Source organism: Motacilla alba, chromosome 11 (assembly GCF_015832195.1).
Source record: "Motacilla alba alba isolate MOTALB_02 chromosome 11, Motacilla_alba_V1.0_pri, whole genome shotgun sequence".
In the NCBI taxonomy this organism is placed as follows: domain Eukaryota; kingdom Metazoa; phylum Chordata; class Aves; order Passeriformes; family Motacillidae; genus Motacilla; species Motacilla alba.
In genome coordinates, this window is record NC_052026.1 from 9,034,036 (window position 1) to 9,054,426 (window position 20,391).

The 20,391-nt window shown below is 39.6% G+C and overlaps 1 protein-coding gene across 1 annotated transcript; it reads right to left on the reverse strand.

Moving 5' to 3' along the window:
* Positions 1-5,432: 5,432 nt before the first annotated feature.
* On the reverse strand, positions 5,433-15,588 carry SNX20 (sorting nexin 20). Its single transcript, XM_038148531.1, has 4 exons — positions 15,412-15,588; positions 13,168-13,345; positions 11,272-11,423; positions 5,433-8,752 (listed from the first exon to the last, which is right to left on the reverse strand). Exons 2-4 carry the CDS (start codon positions 13,331-13,333, stop codon positions 8,084-8,086), a joined length of 987 nt encoding a protein of 328 aa, XP_038004459.1. The 5' UTR covers positions 13,334-13,345; positions 15,412-15,588; the 3' UTR covers positions 5,433-8,083.
* Positions 15,589-20,391: the final 4,803 nt, after the last annotated feature.

The window sequence follows — 20,391 nt, forward strand, 5'->3', positions numbered from 1 at the left end:
ATTCATCAAAATAAAGAGAGATGGCGCCCGAAATAGGTGCTGGTGGTCTAGACTAACACCATGGGAAACGAATCAGTCACTGCTCTTACTGATAATGGTCCTGCATGTTTGTAACAGCTCTGCCTGTCCTGAAGGTCAGACTGGTGGAACTCCACCTCCATGGTTTGTCCCTGCTGCTTTCTGAGCAGTGAGACCAAGGCTGTCAGCAGCAACCTCAAATCATGGCAACTGCAGGACCAGTGCAGGTGTTTCAGGGTCATCTTCAACAGGCAGGACAAACCTTAAGTGGCAGTGAAGAAGAGACATTTTAAAGCTGCACTGTTGGGAAAGACAGCATTTGAAGTCTGGCATTTGTTACAAGGAAGAATGAAAAAATATGTAAAGTCAGATTTTTAAATGCATCAGTGCAAGGAGACATAAGCTCTTGTAAGCACAGCTAATAGATCAAGCAAGTTGCATTTTCTGTAGAGATGTGCTTTCAATACTTTATTGCCCAGACTGTAGCTGAACATCTACTGCAGGGTGCAGCTCAGCTGTACTGCAGGATGGGCAGGGAGCATGTATGTGTGAAAAAAAGCTCAGAGGCTGAGGTTTTTAGGTTTCTAAGGCTGTGTGGGCTATTGTGAAATGAAGTTTAGCAAAACAAGAAGAGAAATTGTGGAGAGGGAATGCATTCAGACTATATAGTTCAGTGAATAAATCCCATCTGGGTCTGAGGACAGACCAACAGCACAGGTCAGCTGGGAAGTTGAGGGCACCTCTGGAGCTTGTCCTGCTGCAGCCAGTCCTGTCTGTAGCTCTGGTGAATCAATTGTCACATTAGGCAGTGGTGGGGAGAGATGGTCAATGCTCTAGATTTAGAGACCTTTCCATAGCTAGTAAATCTATTTTGCTCCAAAGGTAATTGCAGTGTCTGAGGCAGAGAGAATGGGATGGAGGAGGGAGCAGAGAGGTCTCTGGAGCCACACAGTGAAGCTGTGAAACAAATGCAAAATAGCAGCTACAAATACATCCCGGGGAAGGACTGAACCTCTGGAGTGACACCTAATCTGCCCAGCTCTAGCACATGGCTCCTCTGGCAGTGGTTAGCTGTGGAATTCTGCTTTGTCTCAACTTTCCACTCGATGCTTTTGCTGTGTTTACTGCTCCCTCATCCCCCCTATTGTGAGCATCAGTGGCCAACACAGGGAAAACACGCTGAGATGAGATGAAGCATCTCCTTCTGCCCTCATCCTCTGCCTCTTACCTTAGGTTTTGAAGGGGCTTGGGGTGGCAGCAGCAAACAAAGGCTGTTTCAGAGTGCTCTGCCTTCCAAAAGGAAAATGAATTCCTTTCCTATACAGAAGATTTATATGGCAAATTAGGTCAGTTATCATTAAGCTGCTGCACAGCAGGACAAATCATAATTTTAAATACATTTCAAATCTAAGTATGTGTAAAATACATTCTGATGCAGTACAAATCAAGCCTCTTACAGTTGCTATGTGGACCACTCAGATGAACGTGGAGCATAATAATCAAGGAATAAGTTAGTTTGGCTAACTGCTGCTTGTGAAGACTATAATTAACACTGTTGTTTATGCTTACTTTTAACCAAGTATTCTCACTGCTATCTCCTTAGGATAAGAAAAGTTTAAATGCATAAACCAAAACCAGTTTTCCCTGTCAGTCTCTCTGGAGTACTGTTTTTACCATAAAGATCTGCATGACTCTTTGCTCTCCAAAGGAGATGACATGAATGAAAACTTACACCCTACTGCAAGTGACCAACCATTTGTTTCTCTTCTTAGATTTTTTTTTCTCTCTCTTCTTAGATTTTTTTTCTCTGTCTTCTTGTTTCACAAATAACAAACTTTTTTTTCTTGGCTACACCTTTTTGAGTGTCCTTTTCTGATCATCACAATTTAGTTTCATGGCAGACTTCATAATCTCATGGGCACCAGAGCCCTCTGCCAAGGTTTATGCAGATTTAAAGCCTGGATTAATCTTGCCCAGTATTTATAAAATGTTCTGAACATATGAAGCACTATAAAAGCACTGTATCTTTTTTTTTTTCTTTTTCTTTTCCTTCCATGATTTCTGGAAGAAACTGAATAGAAAGAAGGCAGACACCCCTTCAAAGATTTCACCTCCTGAGACTATTCTTTCAAAGACTTTGGCAAAGTCTTCCTGCTTTTTACTGCCTCTGGACTGCCCAGTTCCCTCATGCTGTTTCTAAAAGCTAGCAGATTCTGCAGAAACCTTTTGGAAAAAAAATATCTTGATGCAGGGGGAGGCTGCTTTCAAACTCTGGTCTGCAGCTGGCAGTCAGTGGGGGGAGAAGCCAGTCTCCAAATCCAGGCCATCCCAGCAACTTGATAAAAATCATTACCACAACTCAAGGAACTGCAGACCCATGCTGGATCTGTTGTGTTTCTCAGGGGCTGCTTCCAAAACCAAATTTCTGTGTTTTGCAGCTTAAAGCACAGATAAAGGAGATGACTGGGAACTGTGGTCCAGGTTTAGTCATCATTTCTTCCTCTTCCATGTTATCAACCAGAGGACAATGCTCAATATCAAAACATGCCTATGGATACTGTTTGCAGTATATTTCTGCCTGTACATAAATTAACAGATGTATTTTATAGCAGTTGGACTCAAAACAGAATCAGATCTCGTTTTCATACTTGGGAGTGCAGCTCTTTCAAATGGAGTCATTGAACTTTCCCCAGCACTATTCAGAAGGCATTATGGGCCCATTTATTTTTACTTCCCTCCCCCCATTATTTGATAGTTCTTTTAAGAGTTGTGAGTTTTACTTGGCTCCTTTTGATCAGAAGGAAAAGGTACTGTAGGAACTGAGACGCTGCAGTGATTCTGGCTTTGAACTCACCAGGTCTAAAAGCCTGCAAGAACATTTTCTCTTTCAGCTTTCCAGCCAGCTCCTAGAGCTCTGCCTGATAAAGGGCTGTGGTAAATTGTCCTGAAGGACAGCTGGAAAGCAAGGCGCTACAGTCTGAACCCACAATGGAGCTGAGAGATATATATTTAGTTTAATCATATTAAAATTTAAATGTTAGACTTTAGAGTAGATTTTTTTTTTTAATATAAAATTCAAGTCATTAAAGAAAGTTCTCTGCTCCATTCCTTTGAGCTCTCAGGGTCCTGAGCTCCTGAAAATGCTGCGGCTCCATCTAGTGGCACCGCAGCCCCTGCCAGGGCACGCAAAGCCTTGGCAATCACTGCCACCCCGGAAAAACAGTGGGATTTAAGTCCCGCATTTTCAGTAAAATTCTTAAATATTTCCTATCGGTTACCACAGAGTCTCCTACTGTCTGGAATGAAAAATATTTAAATTACACTAGCTTAGAGAGATTAGTGTATGGAAGATCATACAGTGTATTTCTCTGCAGCATTTTTTCTGAATAATCACAGTTACATATGTATTCCTATTTCTAATAAAAGAAGGTTGTATGTTTAAAACTGGCACTCTCTCTCCATATATATATATGTATATATATATATATATATATATATATATGTATATAAAATCATGAGGTGAACTTTGATCCAAATGTCTTAAACACTTGGAAAGCATTTATTAAGCATCAAAACATTCAAGTTTGCTTGCTCTTTCCCCTCCTCAACCATCTGTCCATCCACACATCCACTGAGTATAGAGATTGTTTATACATACAGTAGAACTTATTCTGTTCTCAACTACATTATAACTTATTTCAGTGTAGCTACTCTCAGCTCTTACTGGTCTGACATGAAAATTTGTGTCTTGTGCATCTACAGAGCACATATATATATTCACAAAGTGTGATGAACATATGTTGTAATGTGATCTGAATGTAAATAAGTTGGTACTTTGGGGTTCTCACCTCATCCAGATGGGAATTGACATTCAGTATTTTACACCATTACAACTGTGTTTGGTTTTTCAACACATCTTGCTCCCGCCTTTGATCTAATAAAAAAATAAACATTCTTGATTTGATTTGCTCAGCTGCTGTCTCAGCCACAAAACCTAGATTTCATCTTGTGTCCTGAACTCGACTCCCATGCTGATTGTACAAATCTGTTGAATTCAATAAATGTATTTAGCCTTATTAAGATTCAGGAAAGCAAATATTATCCTCCAGTGATGCAGCAGATAACAGGAGTTAATAACAAGTATGTGATAAAGATCACAGGATTCCCTGTAAACAAGATGCTGCATTGCACAGAGAGCATCTTGTCTGCATATGTTTCATAAGTAACTAGGCATCCTCATGGGCTTCTTTAGTTATTTTAGAAAGTTGTGTAAACAGTATTATCTACTTAATGCCCCAAATGATATAATAATTGATATGGAAATGGGGCAAAGCTCAATAGATTGTGATGCAACTCTCCATGGACTCTTGGGGATGATCTGCCCAGATTTTATTTAAATTATTTTCTCACTAGTATGCAGCTTGTGGTTTGTTAGACGTGCTAGGCAGATGTTGGTTGGACAGCAGGTTTTTTTAGCCTTTTTTCCTGGGAAAAAGTTAAATGTGAATTTGTACTTGGATTGGTATCTGTTGTAGGTATACTTCAGAGATGTCAATAGCAATTGGAAAAGTAATATCACACTGCAAAGCTCTGATGTGCTGTGTGCTGTTGTTGGGAAAAGTGGATAGCAACAGATTGCTGATGTGTATCTGTAGTGGTTGTGGGATTCTTGTTTGGGCTACAAGAGCACTAGAAAGAAATTCTGAAGTTCTAAGAAATACTTAAAACTGGAAAAAATGTATCTGAAAATATTTTTCTGTTCCTTCTTGTGGAAAATGATACTGAAGTCTGTAGGTTTTTTATATATTCTAAGAATCTCTTAGGCAAGACTTCTTTTTGTTTTTTTGTTTTTTTTTAATAAAGTCCTGGTCAAAATATTGTGCTATTCAACCACTTGTTAGTTCTTCAAATATATTAATTAGTCAGAAATGTTTGCTCTTGGATTGACACCTCAGGCAGTTGTCTCAGGGGTATGACTGCAGGCACAGGTGAAGCCATGTTGTGGCTGTTCATGCAAGAAGTACTTAAGAACACACAACTGTGGCACGTCTTTTCTTGCAAAGCTGGGATGCCAGTTGTGCTTCAGTATTTCTTCAGGCAGTCTGTATGGTCTCCAGACCTCTGCATTAGACTTTGGGAAAAATCACTTTTCTTACTTGTACCACAATTCCCCTAGCTGTAAAATGGGGAAAATGATACGTTGGAATGTACTGCTAAAATATAAGTAAAATATAGCTTTGTAGAAGAAGACAAAGTAATATTGGTATTCAAAAGAAATCTGGGATTTGATTAGTTGATCAAAGTCACTCAGTGGGCTTGGGACACTGCCAAGAGCAGAGCTTGGGTCTCAAGATCTTCAGCTAGAGACTGACTCCAGCCATCTTCCAGGTATAGAGAATGGCTGATGAAGGTTAGTGATGCAAACGGGACAAAAGCCAGCAAATGTTTGCTTTTATCTATTTCATGAAACTGAAGAAATATTTTGTAAAAAAGGACACATTGTTTGGGGACCCAGGAAAAGGATGAAATGGATTTATTTATAAAACATACTTTTATCATGCAAATACTGTACAGCAGGGAAGAGTGGAAGTAAAATGGATGTGGGGAAGCAGGAACCACATGTTTAGTTAATTTACATTATGCTCTTGCAGTGACAAAGTTTTCTTCTTCCAAAACAGTCTCACGGATGCAGATCTCATGGATCCTTTTCCCTTTCGTTGAGCTGGCACCTGGAGGGGTGAGATGTGTGCTCTGGGGACAGCACAAACATTTCAGCCATGGCTTCTCCAGTGGCTTCTCAGCAGGGGTGGAAGGAGGCCACAGGTAAGCAAGGCAGGTAGATGTGCATGAAAATGGTAGCTATTTCTCTTTTGAGCCATTCTCAAAGCATTCTTCAGAGGAAAACTAAGATGAGGTGGCTGGTGTGGAGCATCCATTCCATTGTTATACATCTGATGGAAAGGCCAGGACAATACAGCAACACTGCTTATTGCTGCAAAGGTAATGGGAGAGATGCTAATCTTGTCTGCCTGCCTGCAGGAAATCTGTCCTACCTGCCTACAGATTTTTGACTGTGGAAGATAAAGCCATGTACAGGCAGAAGGAACCTGGTCCTTGCAGACTTCTTACCAGTGGAAGACAGTATGGGAGCAGGAGTGCCATTCCCTTTCAGTTTAAAAACATGTAACTTCTGTTACATGTAATAACATGTAACTCACTTTGCTGTAAAAATCAACTAAAAAAGAATATGTGGAAGTTGAAATGCGTGTAAAAGGAAGGAGAACTTTTTTGGCAGGTCCAACCACTCTGAGGTTCTACAGATAAGAAATCAGAATTGGCTGATTGTCTGTGGGGCTGATCAGCCAGCTTGTCTCACTACTGCATTACAACAAAAGTAAATATATTGAGATAATTTTGTAACTTCTCTAGTTTATAAGGAAAAAAACACCCGATTCTAAAATAAGACTGCACTTGGGAGTGCCCTTTCTGTGCATCACCAATCTGAACTCCTTGGCAACTACCAGCAAGGACACCAAACTGAGGCTAATCTCAAGCAGGCAGCTCTCACATGCCTTTAAAGAGGCAGGTAGATATTCATGGACATCCCATAGAAAATGGAGGAGAATCCAAGAAAACTGTGCCTGGGATGCTGCCCACAAGGATGGGAGAGGGCAAAAAGGAGGAAATAATTTTTTCCAATTCTTTTGTTTCTTCACATGGCAGTGTGAAGGCCATGCTTCCTTTCTGCCTGAACCTGAAACTGCCTGAGTGTGATGCAGACCCCAGACATGCTTTTTTCTTCACTGCTTTGTTACTGATACACACATCCTCTAAGAAGGTGCTACCTTTGATCCGTTTTAACTGTCCTGCAATTTGCTATGTTGTGGGAAGATTAGCCCTTAAGTCTTTTAATTAATTACTCTTAATTCTATTACTTCTGTATAACTAGCAAAAAAATAGTAATTGTCAAATAACAAATAATCCATGTATTTTGTGTTTAATGCCTAGCTGTTAATAGCTACTTAAAATATTAACTTTCCACCCTAGACAGTCCTATTATTCTGTATTTTTTTCAAAATATCCTTCTTGTAACAATTCTTAACAAAGTTTTTCAGCTTCAGTGCACTTCCAATTAGCTGAATCTTTTATGTCTTGGGGAGATAAATTAATACAGTTATTCCTAATTATGTCCTAATGTCATTGTGGTGCAGGTAGTATCTGTAACAGAAGTACAGGGCTGAAAGTACTCAGTGGACTATGTTCAGCCAAGAATAATGACCCATGCTAGATAATGACAACCCAATTACAATATTTATGAGAATTAATTTACCAGATTGTTAAAATAAGTGTATGGGAGAGACCTTAAAGTGGAGGGAAATTACCAAGGCAGGCAAGCAAACAAGAATGTGCCTTCACTGCAGAAAGTCAAAAAACTGCTAGTTCCAAAAGGGAGATGAAGTGTATTCCCTCATCTGTGATGGAATGACCATCACTTGTATTTTTTGCTCCCACCCAAGGTGATTGTAAACCTTCCCTCTCCTCCTGCCTACAGCAGCTGAATTCAGTGGGAACAGGACCAACCCCATCATCCTCAGAACCAGCAAAGTGCCATTCGACCAGGCCTCAGCTGGAGGAGTAAAAACCTACATTCAGTGTCTGAGGATTACCCTTCAGCTTGCATCTAATGAGAAGGTATTTTTCTTCTTGAAAGGAGATTGTTTCCACATGAACAAGTAATGCCTCTGATTCTTCAGATATTCAAGTGCTTTATTAATTGTATTTTCTTATTCTGACTTTTCACACAAAATAAGCTATGTTCAAAATAACCAAATCATAAATGATTATTTTCTTGCACATTTCCTTCAAGAAACCTTAAAGTGCTCCTTGGGAACTCCTCCTATCTGTACAGTAGAGTTTATATATTCCAACAGAGATGTTAATGTCCCTTTGAACATGGAGGATATTTAATTTTTTTCCTATCAATACAATGTTATGCAACCCAATCAGGTAATTTCCAGTTCTCATCCTTTCAAGAGTTTGCTCTTTCATTAATTTTTTCTTGTGTTCACCGTACGTACTCCCGAACTGCAAGCTCTTTCAGGGTAAAAACCCGGATGGGATCTTTCTTTGTCTTCCATTCTTCCAGTTTTTCTTGCAAAGACAGAAAATCCTTGCCAAGTTCATATGCCAGAGCGATCATTGTTTCTAACAGCGGCATATAATACCTGTGGCTGGTATGCACACAAAGGCGTGACAGAGCTTTTTCTCCATATTCATAGGCACTTGCTGGGTTTTCCAGGTCCTTGTGGCACACCACGATGGCACAGAGAGTAGGGACAATTGCAAAAGGGTTCCCTCTCGTCAGCCTTTCCTGCAGCCCAATGACTTCTAAAAGGATTTCCAAAGCTTTGGTGTACTGGCCACCCCGCAGGCAACCATAGGCTTCCTGAAGCTCTGGCCTTGTTAAGAAGTCAATAAATTTTTTTGATCTTCTGATGTATTTCATAGAATATAGGAGTCTCAGGTAGTCCTTGAAGGCTAATTTTCTTTCATTGATTATCTCTTCTGTGAAGTTTCCTGTTAGAGTTTTCTTGGGAAAGGTTACATCTTCCAGTTCTTCGCTAAATTCTTCCAGCAGATTTCTGTGCAGTTTCTCAAAATCTGAATAACGCCGCTCAATTACAGACTTGTTGCTGTCAAAACTCCCTGTTTGCAAAATGATGATTTTATACATCTAAACACAATCAAAGAGAAAAAATAAGCATGAGAAGGGACCATGCTAGCCCCAGTGCAGTCAGATTTTGTCTGCAAAGCAGATTTTGTGCTTGTTCAGTCCTCCAGCTGAAACACTCCTGCACCAATTTTCTGTGTGTAATCTCGTGTACTCCCATGGCAGCGCTGCTAAATCAGTTACTGCCTGGGATTATGGTGCATGCTCAGTGTAGACCTGAAAGATCTGCAGCCATCAAACTAAAAATTCCCACCTCCTGCTGTTCTGTACTTCTGTCACCAGGCTTAGGCTTAGCACGTGAGTTTACATAAAGAGAGCACTAACAGATCCCGCCCTGCAAGGTGCTGGGAAAGCAAACTAGCAGCAGACTGAAGCACATGAAAACACTCACAAAGCGTTTCTGTAGCTGTACTTTGTTTATAACAGCCATGGCTGCTGCAATCAATCATCTTCAGTGAGCTGAATGGATTTTCCAGACTTAATATTAAATGTAATCTATTTTACATTGGTCATAATATTCAGAAATGCTCTTTGTATAAGACATTCCTAGGGATTTGGGGAGTTAGTAATGCTGTGAAAGAAGAGGAAGTATTTGGCAATATATCTGGTGTGCGCCAAAATAAGATGGAGCAACTCCAAATACTTTTGTCTCCTCTAAGTCATTGTCCTGTATTCAAACTTAATTCACATTTAAATAATACAAAAAAGTAACATTTCTACAGCAATCTGCTATCCAAAGCCCCTCACTAGCAGCTAACAGCTGTGCTGCCCCACTTAACAGTACTCAAGAGCACGTCCTCCTCAGCTCCTCACTAGCCCCAAAAAGACCATAATAAATGTGGTACTGGGCAAATAGTTGCAAAATTCTGTGCTGTGTGGTCCAAATAATCTCCTCTGGTTCTGATCCAAGCACAGTGATGCTGAGGAAGGGCCAATCTCTAACCTGTGTACACCATGGTAGCTCCATGGGGGCCAGTTTAATTGTGTCACCAGATACCAGCTAAGGACACAGACTGTTAACCTCTTGGATGATGACCATGTTAACATCCAACTTCACCCTGCGCCCACTAATTTACACAGGAGCTGGAGGGGTTTTGCTCACGCCAGTTATTTTCTCTGCTGCTGTGGAAGGCTGCAAACCAGTACTCGCACTATGCCTGTCTGATTCTCTTCCTTGTTTTTCCTTAAAGAGAAATTCTCTCTTTTAATCTTCATAAATGATCTTTACAGGCACTTCTTGAAAGGTTTCTAAATTTGAGCTGACTTCTCTGATCTCTTTTCATTTGTAAGCACTGTGACATTTTCCTATACTTTGTCCTGCTCCCTGCTGAAAAGTGTATATATGCCTGATGCATTCTAAAACAATCATAAGAGCAATTTTTTTAAGCTATCATTTTATCAAGGGCAGCTAAGTGAATAATTTACAAGTACTTGCTTTTTTATTTGTGGAGTCTGCATGAAAAAGGTAGGAAGTAGCACTTAATTAGACTGTCATTCAAATTGGCTCAGTTTTGTTGGAATGTAAATCTTTTTGCCTAGGCTTGTGACTTATGACTAAGTTTATTTGAACATATGCTGAATGATACTCTTGCTTTCATGCAGTTACACAAAACCAATTTCTAGCTATTTAGAAGCTGAATATTCAGGGGTGTATGCAAGAAAAGCAGCAGCTAAGTAGGTGTGTCCAGCATGCAACAGGATGTAAGGACAGTCTCCAAAACATTTACTTGCTTCAAATTCTACCAAACTGGATCACCCAGTATCAGCAATGCTGATTCTTGGCATTTTTCATCTACAGATCTCACAGACTGTAGCAAAAAAGGAAATCATCCCAATCTGAATTTCACAGGAGTACTAAAAGGCACTCGGTCTAGATCAGTCCTTCTGAAGGCCAGAAGCAGAATCAGAAATAAAAGCTAAGTGTCAGTATTGGGAAAAAGATACAAAAATCCAACCTACTTGGTTGTTTTCACTCCTCATACTCATGTTTCATCTTAAAAATATGACAGAAATATGCCACCTAAGGGAGCTCCAAGTAGGGAAGGGGAACAATCCCGAGTGATCTAGCTGGAGGATGTCTTAGACTTTGTCAACATCAAAGAATTCTGCACTTGTGCTAAGAGAAACCTCTGATGTGGAAGTTATACAAATGCACTGCTGCTGCTACAGCTGGCTAGCTCAGTGGAAGTGTAAATATACAGATATTTTTACATTTGTGTGAATTTCCTTAATGTTGACAAAACTCTGTGTTTTTAGGATACTCAAGATACTAATTCATTTGATAACACATTTCCACTGCAGCAGATTTTGTGAACTGACTATCAGAGGGCTTTTTTAGATGCAGATTCCACCAGGCAGGCCCATACAATCAGTGAGCACAGGTTCTACTCAGTGTGAACCTGGCTTGCAAAATGTGGCCCTTGCTGAGGCTTTCATGTAGTGAGGCCTGCTGTGCGCTGTGCAGACCCCTGCAGAGTGAATAAAAATTAATGACCTTCTTACATATTCATTTCTTAGCTTACCACATATTTAGATAAGTGGTGCTCTACAATTCTGGTTGATGGGATTTCAAAAAGGAGTTTGATTTGTTTGCACTGGCGTTTTTCATTCCTCCAGTATTCCTGAAGCTCCTTAGTGGTCATCGAAGAGTTGGGACTTAGGGTTCCACTGGAATCTAAAAACAATATATTTAGTATTTCATATTATATTCTTTGCATTTGGAAAGAAAATTCTAATGTATTTGTTGTGAAAGGACAGCCTAGATTTTCTGTTGCTGTAACAGCAAGACCTAAAGACTGATAAAATAAGTGATTTCACTGCTAATAAACAGGAACAGATGCTTTGAGGAAAGCTATTAGGGTCTGAAATTTTGAAAGAAAAGATATCACCTGCAGAATACAGAATTGTAGAGAACATACTGCCACGAAATATTGTATGTCAAGGTTGTAACCTAGGGCACAATCTGAGCAGGAGATTTTCTTCATCATCCCAGAAGTAGCCCCAAGAAACACTGACTGAGTCTTTTGAGTCAGATGTTTCTCCAGGCTTCTTTGTTGCTAAATGGATGAGATAATACAATGCAGCTGCAAATTCAGACATGTATTCAAAGATGACCCTACTCAAATATGGGGTTTGTGCAGTAATAGGAGAAAGCTGAGAAAACATGAATATCCTAACCTCAAAGCTGGATAAACAGCTCAGCTGAAGGAGGATTTCCCACATTCTCTTTTTTTTTTTTTTTTTTTGTAGCTGAACTGATGGCACAGTTCAGCTATATATATATGTTATATATATACATATAAAATCTATAATATTATATATATATAAATATATATATATATTACTCCCTCCTTTCCCCTCTCTCTCTTCCCACAGTCACATACACACACACACACACACACACACACACACACACACACACACACATATATATATATATGTGTGTGTGTGTGCACACATATAAAAAATATGGGGTAGCTGATTGGAGAGTTTGCTTACAGGAGAATTTGCTGTAGAATTTAAAAAAGGTGATTTCTCTGTCTTTGAAATCTACTGACAATAGATTTTGTCAGGTGCCATATAGGCTAGATAGGTGGATAAGAGAAATGGAATATTTGTATCTCGGTGGGCACACTGGTCCCAGTTTCTAATCAAGGATGTCCTTGTCAAGGCAGTCGGCTGAAGTCAGTCTGCAGTGTATCAAACACTCTGCCAATGGAGGTGAAGGAGCACAATGGAAGGGTAGGAGAACAGCTTGATGCAGAAATAGACTTGTAAAGGCACCACAGTTCTCTTTCAGTGGCCTCCCTTTTACATGCTCTTAATCATTTGACCATACAGTTTCAATTATCAAGGCCTTGGGGGTTTGGCTCAAAGCATCTATTTCCTAGGAGAGGTGGTTTTTATGACATCCTTCCAGATTTAAAATCTTGATGAGATTATATATATTTAAGGTTATACATAACATTTTATTTAATAACAGATGAGAGTAATCTTAGGCATGGTGAATGTTCAGGGCTGCCTCTTTAAAGGCAAGGGAGAGCTGCCTGCTTGAGATTAGCCTCAGTTTGGTGTCCTTGCTGATATTGCCAAGGAGCTCAGGTTGGTGATGTACAGAAAGTGCACTCCCAAGACCAGCCATCTGGGGATCACTGTTTCATTCCTGGTGTGTAAATTAAATCTGTGATACATTTTAGCATGAGGCATTTGAAAGGAAACGTCTGCGTGTGTATGTACACACCAGGATGAGCATCGATTTTTGCTACGTTATTACTACAAGTGTGCTCAAGGCTTTTTTTCAGTGGAGTATGGCAGTACAGCTTTGAACCACTGCTGCAATAAATAAGCAAAGTTTTTTATACAAAGGATTAACACCATAAACAGCTAGATGAAAAATAAAATTAAAGGATAGCATCAACCTTGTGTGCCATCTTTTTCTGGGTTTTCTTTTCTCACTTGACATGAAAGTTCAGCTTTGGGCTGATTTTCTTCTTCATCAGATGGACTTGTGGTAGAAGAAGTAGTAATTCTGCTTACAGCTTCCAACAGTTCCCTTTCTGCTGCGCAGTGTGAATCTTGGTCCATTGCTTGCTATCACTGAAAGATTACAAACCCCATGACATTTCTTAGTACCACGCCTTTAGGGGATCCACTTTGACAATTTTCCTGTAATATTAATTCTGTTGTTTTCATTCTATTAATTAATTTTTCATTCTATGTTGTCTGTGAACTTGTATCAGTGCAACTTCATAAAAACTAAAGTAATAAACAGAAATATCTACATAGCACAGAACTGTCCCTAAAGTGTTTGGATGTTTTTCTGTCAGCTTAAAATCAAATAAGAAAACCATAAGAAGTTATGTTGAATAAGATTAGATGGGGAACTCAGTTCTTACCTATGAGAATTTTATCATGAACTTCAGTGTGGGCAGATTTCTTCCTCCTTCTATTTTGCCCTCAAGCTTGCAAGTATGAGCTCAGAGGAACTAAAAATCTTTGAGATAATTAGTCTAACCCGCTGCGTGGTTCTCTTACACAGCTAAAATTTACTGTTCTCAGGACTCAAAATCTTGTCTGTAGGTTGTGATTATAACCTGTAGGTTATCACAAAATAGGGTGATATCTAAAATAGTAGAAAGTTTTTATCATATTTCACAGTTTTAGGTTCCCTCCAGAGACTTGTCTCTGTACTGTGAAAACAAAGCAACTGACTATGACAATGGAAGGAGACCTGAATTTTCTAATTATTATACAGAAGTATTCTCCTTCTATTTGTTCTTTTACTCTAGATATACTGTGCTATTTTAGATCTGTTCTTCTGGGATCACTCTTTTACCATGTACTGACAAAATGCTTAATACAATATACTCCTACTACATAGACCATGTTGGCCATTCTGCTGCTTAAATATCTCCACATTTAAGGATGTTCTTTGATTTCTTGGGGTTTTCTTAAACAAACAAACAAAACTTGCCTGTTACACCACTGTGTTACACGAGAAGTTGAAAAAGTTCTGAGAACATCCAAGCAACTTTGCCAAGGTGCCATGTTCCCTTAGCATGAGCAAAGTGTTGCTCACAGTTCAGCCAACAAGTGAAAACCAAATAACAGAACAATACAGTTTTACAAGAATATAATGCCCAAGCAGTAGATATTAAGCAATGGGAGGTTTTAGGAGGGTTGTTGCTGCATATCTTTTTGCCTCTCTTGTCTACCACACAGTTATGCAATGCTGGATACAGAGGTGAGGAAACTCCTTCAGCAGACTTATTGATTTCTGGCAAGTTGCAAGGCTATAAAAAGAAAAGAAATTACTTTCCTCACTGGAAATAATGGAAGTGCAAACCACTTTCCTCTAACAGAAACCTATCCTTTGGCTGGCTTGCACAAGTAAGTGTACAGATGTTGTCATCCTTCTTAATGAAAGCATCATGGGAGCTCTTATTTTTGGAGTGAAAGTTCTTACTGTTCTTCAGTCCTTCTTATGATCCGCTTTTTGAACATGAACAATAGCCAATTAATGTATAACTGCTCAGTCTTCTGAAAATCACAAAAGAGCATATATCACAAGAGCATCTATAGTAGAATAAATGAGGAATCTGAGAAAGGCCAAACATTTAAATGACAACTTTTTTCTTGGATAAGAGTTAACATAACTTCATAAGAAAAAGTGTGTTTACATTGAAAAAAACCTTTGTATACGCAGAGTTTTATATTCATAAATATATATATGAGTATATATGTGTATATGTATATATACACATACATATACATACATATTTATTTATTTATATGTACTGTTTTAAAACGTTGTTTACCAGGATACATAACAAACTTGTAAACAGAAGAGTGCAGAAGTGGGTGTTATGATACACAAGTCTTCTGCCTTGAATATATATATGTACCTTGAATACTAACTGCACTTCATGCAAACACTTTCATTTTCACAGCTAAAACTCTAGGCAAGCTCTTTTAGCTAAGCTACTACTTATTTTTCCGTATTTAAAAAAATTAAAAATCCAAACTAGCACAACCTTCCTGCAATAAATTACACGATGTTATCTTGAGCAGACACTCATCCTGTTCCTGTCGGGGTGAGTGCTGCTCCAGCTCCTGCCCTGGGTTTTAAGCAGCACAAACCTGGAGGAGCGCGCAGCACCCACCTGGAAATCGCGGAGTTCTTTCACTCTCGGCACACCTGAGCTCCGAGCGAGGCACGCACAGCCCGCCTGGCCTTCCCAAAACGCAGGAAAAGATGTCCGTGCCTTCTTCTAGCGGGCACATTCTGGGTCTTACAAAAAGGAAGGAAGCCTCGATTAGATCGCACTTCCCCGTGCCATTGGCCCGATTGCGCATGAACCCTCCGGGGCCTGCCCCGCGCCGCGGCCGCCCCGGCCCGGCCCCGCTCCGGCCCCGACCCCGCGCCAGCCCCGGCACCCGAGAGACCTCAGCAAACCAGGACACAGCCCGGGCGAGCTACCCTGCAGGGGCAGAGAAGCCAAAAACTCACTCCTAGCAAAAGGGAGATTAGGGGGGGAAAAAGAGCTAAGTGCGTAAAATGTACTTATGCGGAAAAATAATGCCCCTTGGGATGTCTTTAACATCAGGCTTAACATCCAGTTCAGGAAAAAAATGCACATGGCATCACAACAAACAGCCTTGCTCTGTGTAAACTTGCACTTCTGACAGAAATCCTGATTCTGCATAGTGCAGAACACATGATTAATTTCAAATATCTGCTCAATTAAATTTCAAATAGGAGCATTATCATATCTGACATGATTACTAAACTTGAGATGGGCTTACGAGTGTGCCTAAAATTAATCCTATATGTGCTTAAATTCATTGTTGAACTGAGGACAAGATGAAGAAGAATAATGTATTAATCCACATATCCTTTGGCCCTGATGCTTCCTTTTGGAGTTCAGTTTGGAAATTTGCTTTAAACCATCAGGTTAGCAATTCCTGGGGTAAATAATATGGACACTATCTTCTTTTAGTAAGGTAAGCTTCCCCTCTGACAAAGTTCAGTCACTGAAAAACCAAGCAATTTTAATGCAGCACAAATGTGGGAGGCAAGCATCCAAAGGACCACATGGATCCTGCCCCACACATTCCTTTAGAACAAACAATTTAAAATAATGTAAAATCAGGGCCATAAACTGGTAATACTTCTCTTCTGCTTTATTTGCAACATAAAACAAGGCCAACTTTAACTTGGACTTGGTCTCAATGTAGGAGTTTTGCCAAAATAGCTGTCAGAATGATGAAAAATCCCTTGCATGCAGCTACAGCCACACTGGCAAAAGCCCTGGAGTGGATGCTGTTATATTGGCAGAGCCCTTCGGCCACTTTAGCATATTCCATGAGAAAAGTGATTTAAGTTACACCCGAAAAGAAATCTGTGCTTGCCAATTCAGCTCTAAGGTGTAGCTATACCAGCCAACTCTTTTAAGTGCAGACAAGGCATGGGTTCCTGGCACTACTCTCATTCCTTTAAAGCTGGATTTATGGGTTTGGTTACAATTGTGAGCAAAAACCGAGGGGGATTTCAGTGTATTTCACTCATGCTGACATTTTACAGATGTAGCTAAACTTTGAATTTGGAAACAGTTAATTTATGTGTTGCCAAAAATCAGTGTATTATTTTGTGATGTTTAGTGCTATTGTCTTGCTCTTGGTAGAGCAAAAAGAAAAAAAAAAGTACATTTTTTCATATATTAAATGTGACCTCTACTTTCAATTATTTCAGAATAAGTAAATTCTAGTGAAATTAACCTGGATGATTAAAATAAATGAAATGTGTTATTATATTTACAAATCAAGGGTGTTCCACAAGACTTCTGCCTGCCTCAATAGAGGCAGCTATTATGGTCACAGCTGGTTCCTGAGGGTGTTCCTCATGCCCAGGAGCTGTGACATCCACAGCAGGTTTGGCAGGCTGCTACTCCTCATCCTGCTCCCAGGAGCTCAGGTTTGGTCCAAACAGCACCTCGTCCTTCACTGGGACCCAGTGCTATTATTCTGGCAGCATTTTACTTTCCTAAGTATCTACTTGATTAGCACATGCAAAACACACCGCAGTACACAGTGTTGTTTGCTAGCAGAATGCATAACTAATATTTCTTTTTATATTCTCAGCTACACTTCCAACAGTCAAATATTACGTAAAGGTTAAGCAGTTGAAAAGAAAATTTTCACAATGGCAGCAAAGCATTCTGAGAGACAGGCAAGTGCACTTACACCATCAATTTACCTTAATAATCATAAAACTGTGGTAAATTTTAATGGAAAAGCATTTTCTGTTGTTGTCAGGGATGGAAAAGGGATGCTGATGCAGTGGCTCACTCCGAGTTTGTATTCTGTGACAGCACTGACTTTGTCAGACACAAAGACCACGGTGTTATAATGCGCCTACCAGGGGATATAGGAAATGTGTGCTCTGCAGTAATGCAGGAGTGAGGCAAGGTTAAAATCATAACAGTGCAGTGCATAAAAGGTGGCTGTCATGTGAGTTATGTCCTCCATACCCATTTAAGATGAAATGACTCATTTCAAGAAGAATAACTGGAAAGTTTATGGCCAAAACTTGGTGAGCAGCCAAGAGATGAGCCAACATTGTGAAGCCACATAAAGGATGCCTGCCACTATTGAAAGGCTGTGTGCTTTTGATAGTTAAAGAACTAAAAGGGACTGCTGCCTCAAACATGCTGCCTTGATTTATTCCCTCATCTGGGCAGTTCCCATTTTCCCAATCAGACAGATAACACAAACCCTGACAGATACAATATTTAACCATAGACTACAAAGCTAGTATCAGCAGGAAAACTTAGAAGCTAAATCAATGTCATATATGAACTGCAGTTTTCAGGCAGATTTTATTGGCATTTTATCACAAACAGAGCAAGGTATTATTATTGTAAAAGAATGTGGCTGTAATATTCCTATTACAAAATACTCTTGAGCTTCTGTCCTAAGAAGTGCAGCTTCAGGCAACTTTGCAGTCTGTGCTGTTTTTCCATCTCAAGCCCCAAACTATTTAGCTAAACATTACTTATTTTACTAAATCATTCATTAGAACAGTAGATAATGACAAAAAGCCCTAAACAAACAAGGGGAGGCAGAAATACCTGACATATTTATCCAAGTCCCTTTTTATCATATAACTAATATTTAGAAAATGCAGTCATATTGTCTTTGATGCTTCTACAAGAACCTTTCCTCTCTGTTTTTTTTAATGCAGCTGGATAAATACCAACCATTTCCATGTTTGAATTAGTAGAAGAAAAATCATCTGTTTTGATGAATATTCTGCACTTTTGAGGCAATGCTGTGATAAATGAATACCATACTCCTATCCTGGCACAGCACAAAATTCTGTTCCATGCTATGCTATAATATGTAGTTGCACAGTGTTGTGTCATTGGGAAGTGGAATTTGTTTACCATACTTCATTATTACAAAACATGTCTCTCTTAACAAGAGTGTGGTCTAAAGAAATCATTTGCTGTTTAATGGCAAACGTCTCGTGCTGGTGTTACTGACAGGGTTTTCAACATAAAAGAGATGTGGCAGGCCCACTGTACACTGCCAAAGTCCTGTTATCACTTTACAACTCCTTCCTACTTCTAAAGGAGTATGAAGGAGCTTTAGAGTAAACAGCAGTCTTGGCCTGCCTTTCATCTGTGGTCTGGCAGTGACACGGAGCTGTGTGCAAGCCCAGTGGGTCAACAGGATATTAACTTGGGTGAAATGTCACAAGCACTGCTCTGTCTGCAGAATGACAGGCTTTGTGAATGGGCCATGTTGGTCATTTCTCCTGCTGAATTCATAGAGGGTTAAGTGCAAAATTACATGAAATACAGAACATTTTAAAATATTTGGTCATGAGTTATTAGGACCACTACATGTAGCCATTCCTATCAAGCAGTTTGATATTTTATACATAATGTATCTGTCCCCTTTTCTTTTCACATATAATTATGGTGTACTTTGGCTAATACTTACAGTCATGTTCCACATGTGCTTTATTTATACCCAATGTGTAAACATAATGAAATTTGGGATAAGAGGACTTCTAGCAGACATGTTAATGCAGTTTGCAGTAGCACAAAAGGCAGCTCCAGGAGCGGAGGCTGCAGCAGCTGTGTGTAGATAGCCACCTTGAGGATCAGCAGAGCATGACTCTGTGCTCCTCTGTAAAAGGAGGAAAGCATAAATCTTAGTGTATTGTTTAGTATGATATATTCTCAATGTTATTTATTGTTTAAAAATTAAATGAGACTTTGAAATCCAATTTTTCTTTTAAGGAACGAGGGGGAATGATTAGTGTGAGCATTCATTCCACAGCAGATGGAATCTCATCGCTTCCTCGGGAGTTCCCAAAAACCTCCTGCTGGTGTCTGTGTCCTTTCCGTCTTGCACATACCCAAACAAACAAAACCCCCTGTTCTGCCTTCCCATCCTCCTGGCAAAAGCCTTGGTAGTGACTCAGAGTGCTTCAGAGCTTAGAAATGGGCACTCCAGCCTGATCTGGGGCTGCACTGCATCTGCTTACTGACTGTCTCTGGAGAGCTACAGGGAACAGGATAACTGGAACAGCCTTTAGCTAATGCTGAACTGCACACACGTTACTAAATTACATAAAAACATATATTAAGGGAATGCTATGGATGCTAAGAAAGAAGGAAAGTGTTTATTTATATGCCAATATTACTGTAACCTCCTGAGGTACATCAAATGCTGTATCCTTAAAAAGATGCTTCTTTGTACGAAGTCCCCTTCTAAAAGTGTAAAACTTCGGGAATCTTTTTAAGTGAAATTTAAAGCACTAGTTTAGAATCCTACATGAATAAAAACATATCTTCTCTAAAATAAATCTTTTTTTGAAATGCTGAATGTGTGAATGGAGTCTTTAAACCTAACTGTCCTGTTGTGAAACTCCCTTCTATACCAGAGCTCATTCTCTCATTCACCATTTCAGCAGAGCTCACTATCTATTAACAGCATCGGGTAGTGGAACAGTGGAAGTTGCTAAGTGGATAGAATAGCACAGCATTCAGATGACAGGCACAATCAAAAGTAGGTCGGGCAAAGAGAAACCACATTTGGCTTTTATTACATGAAATATTCAGTAGCATTAC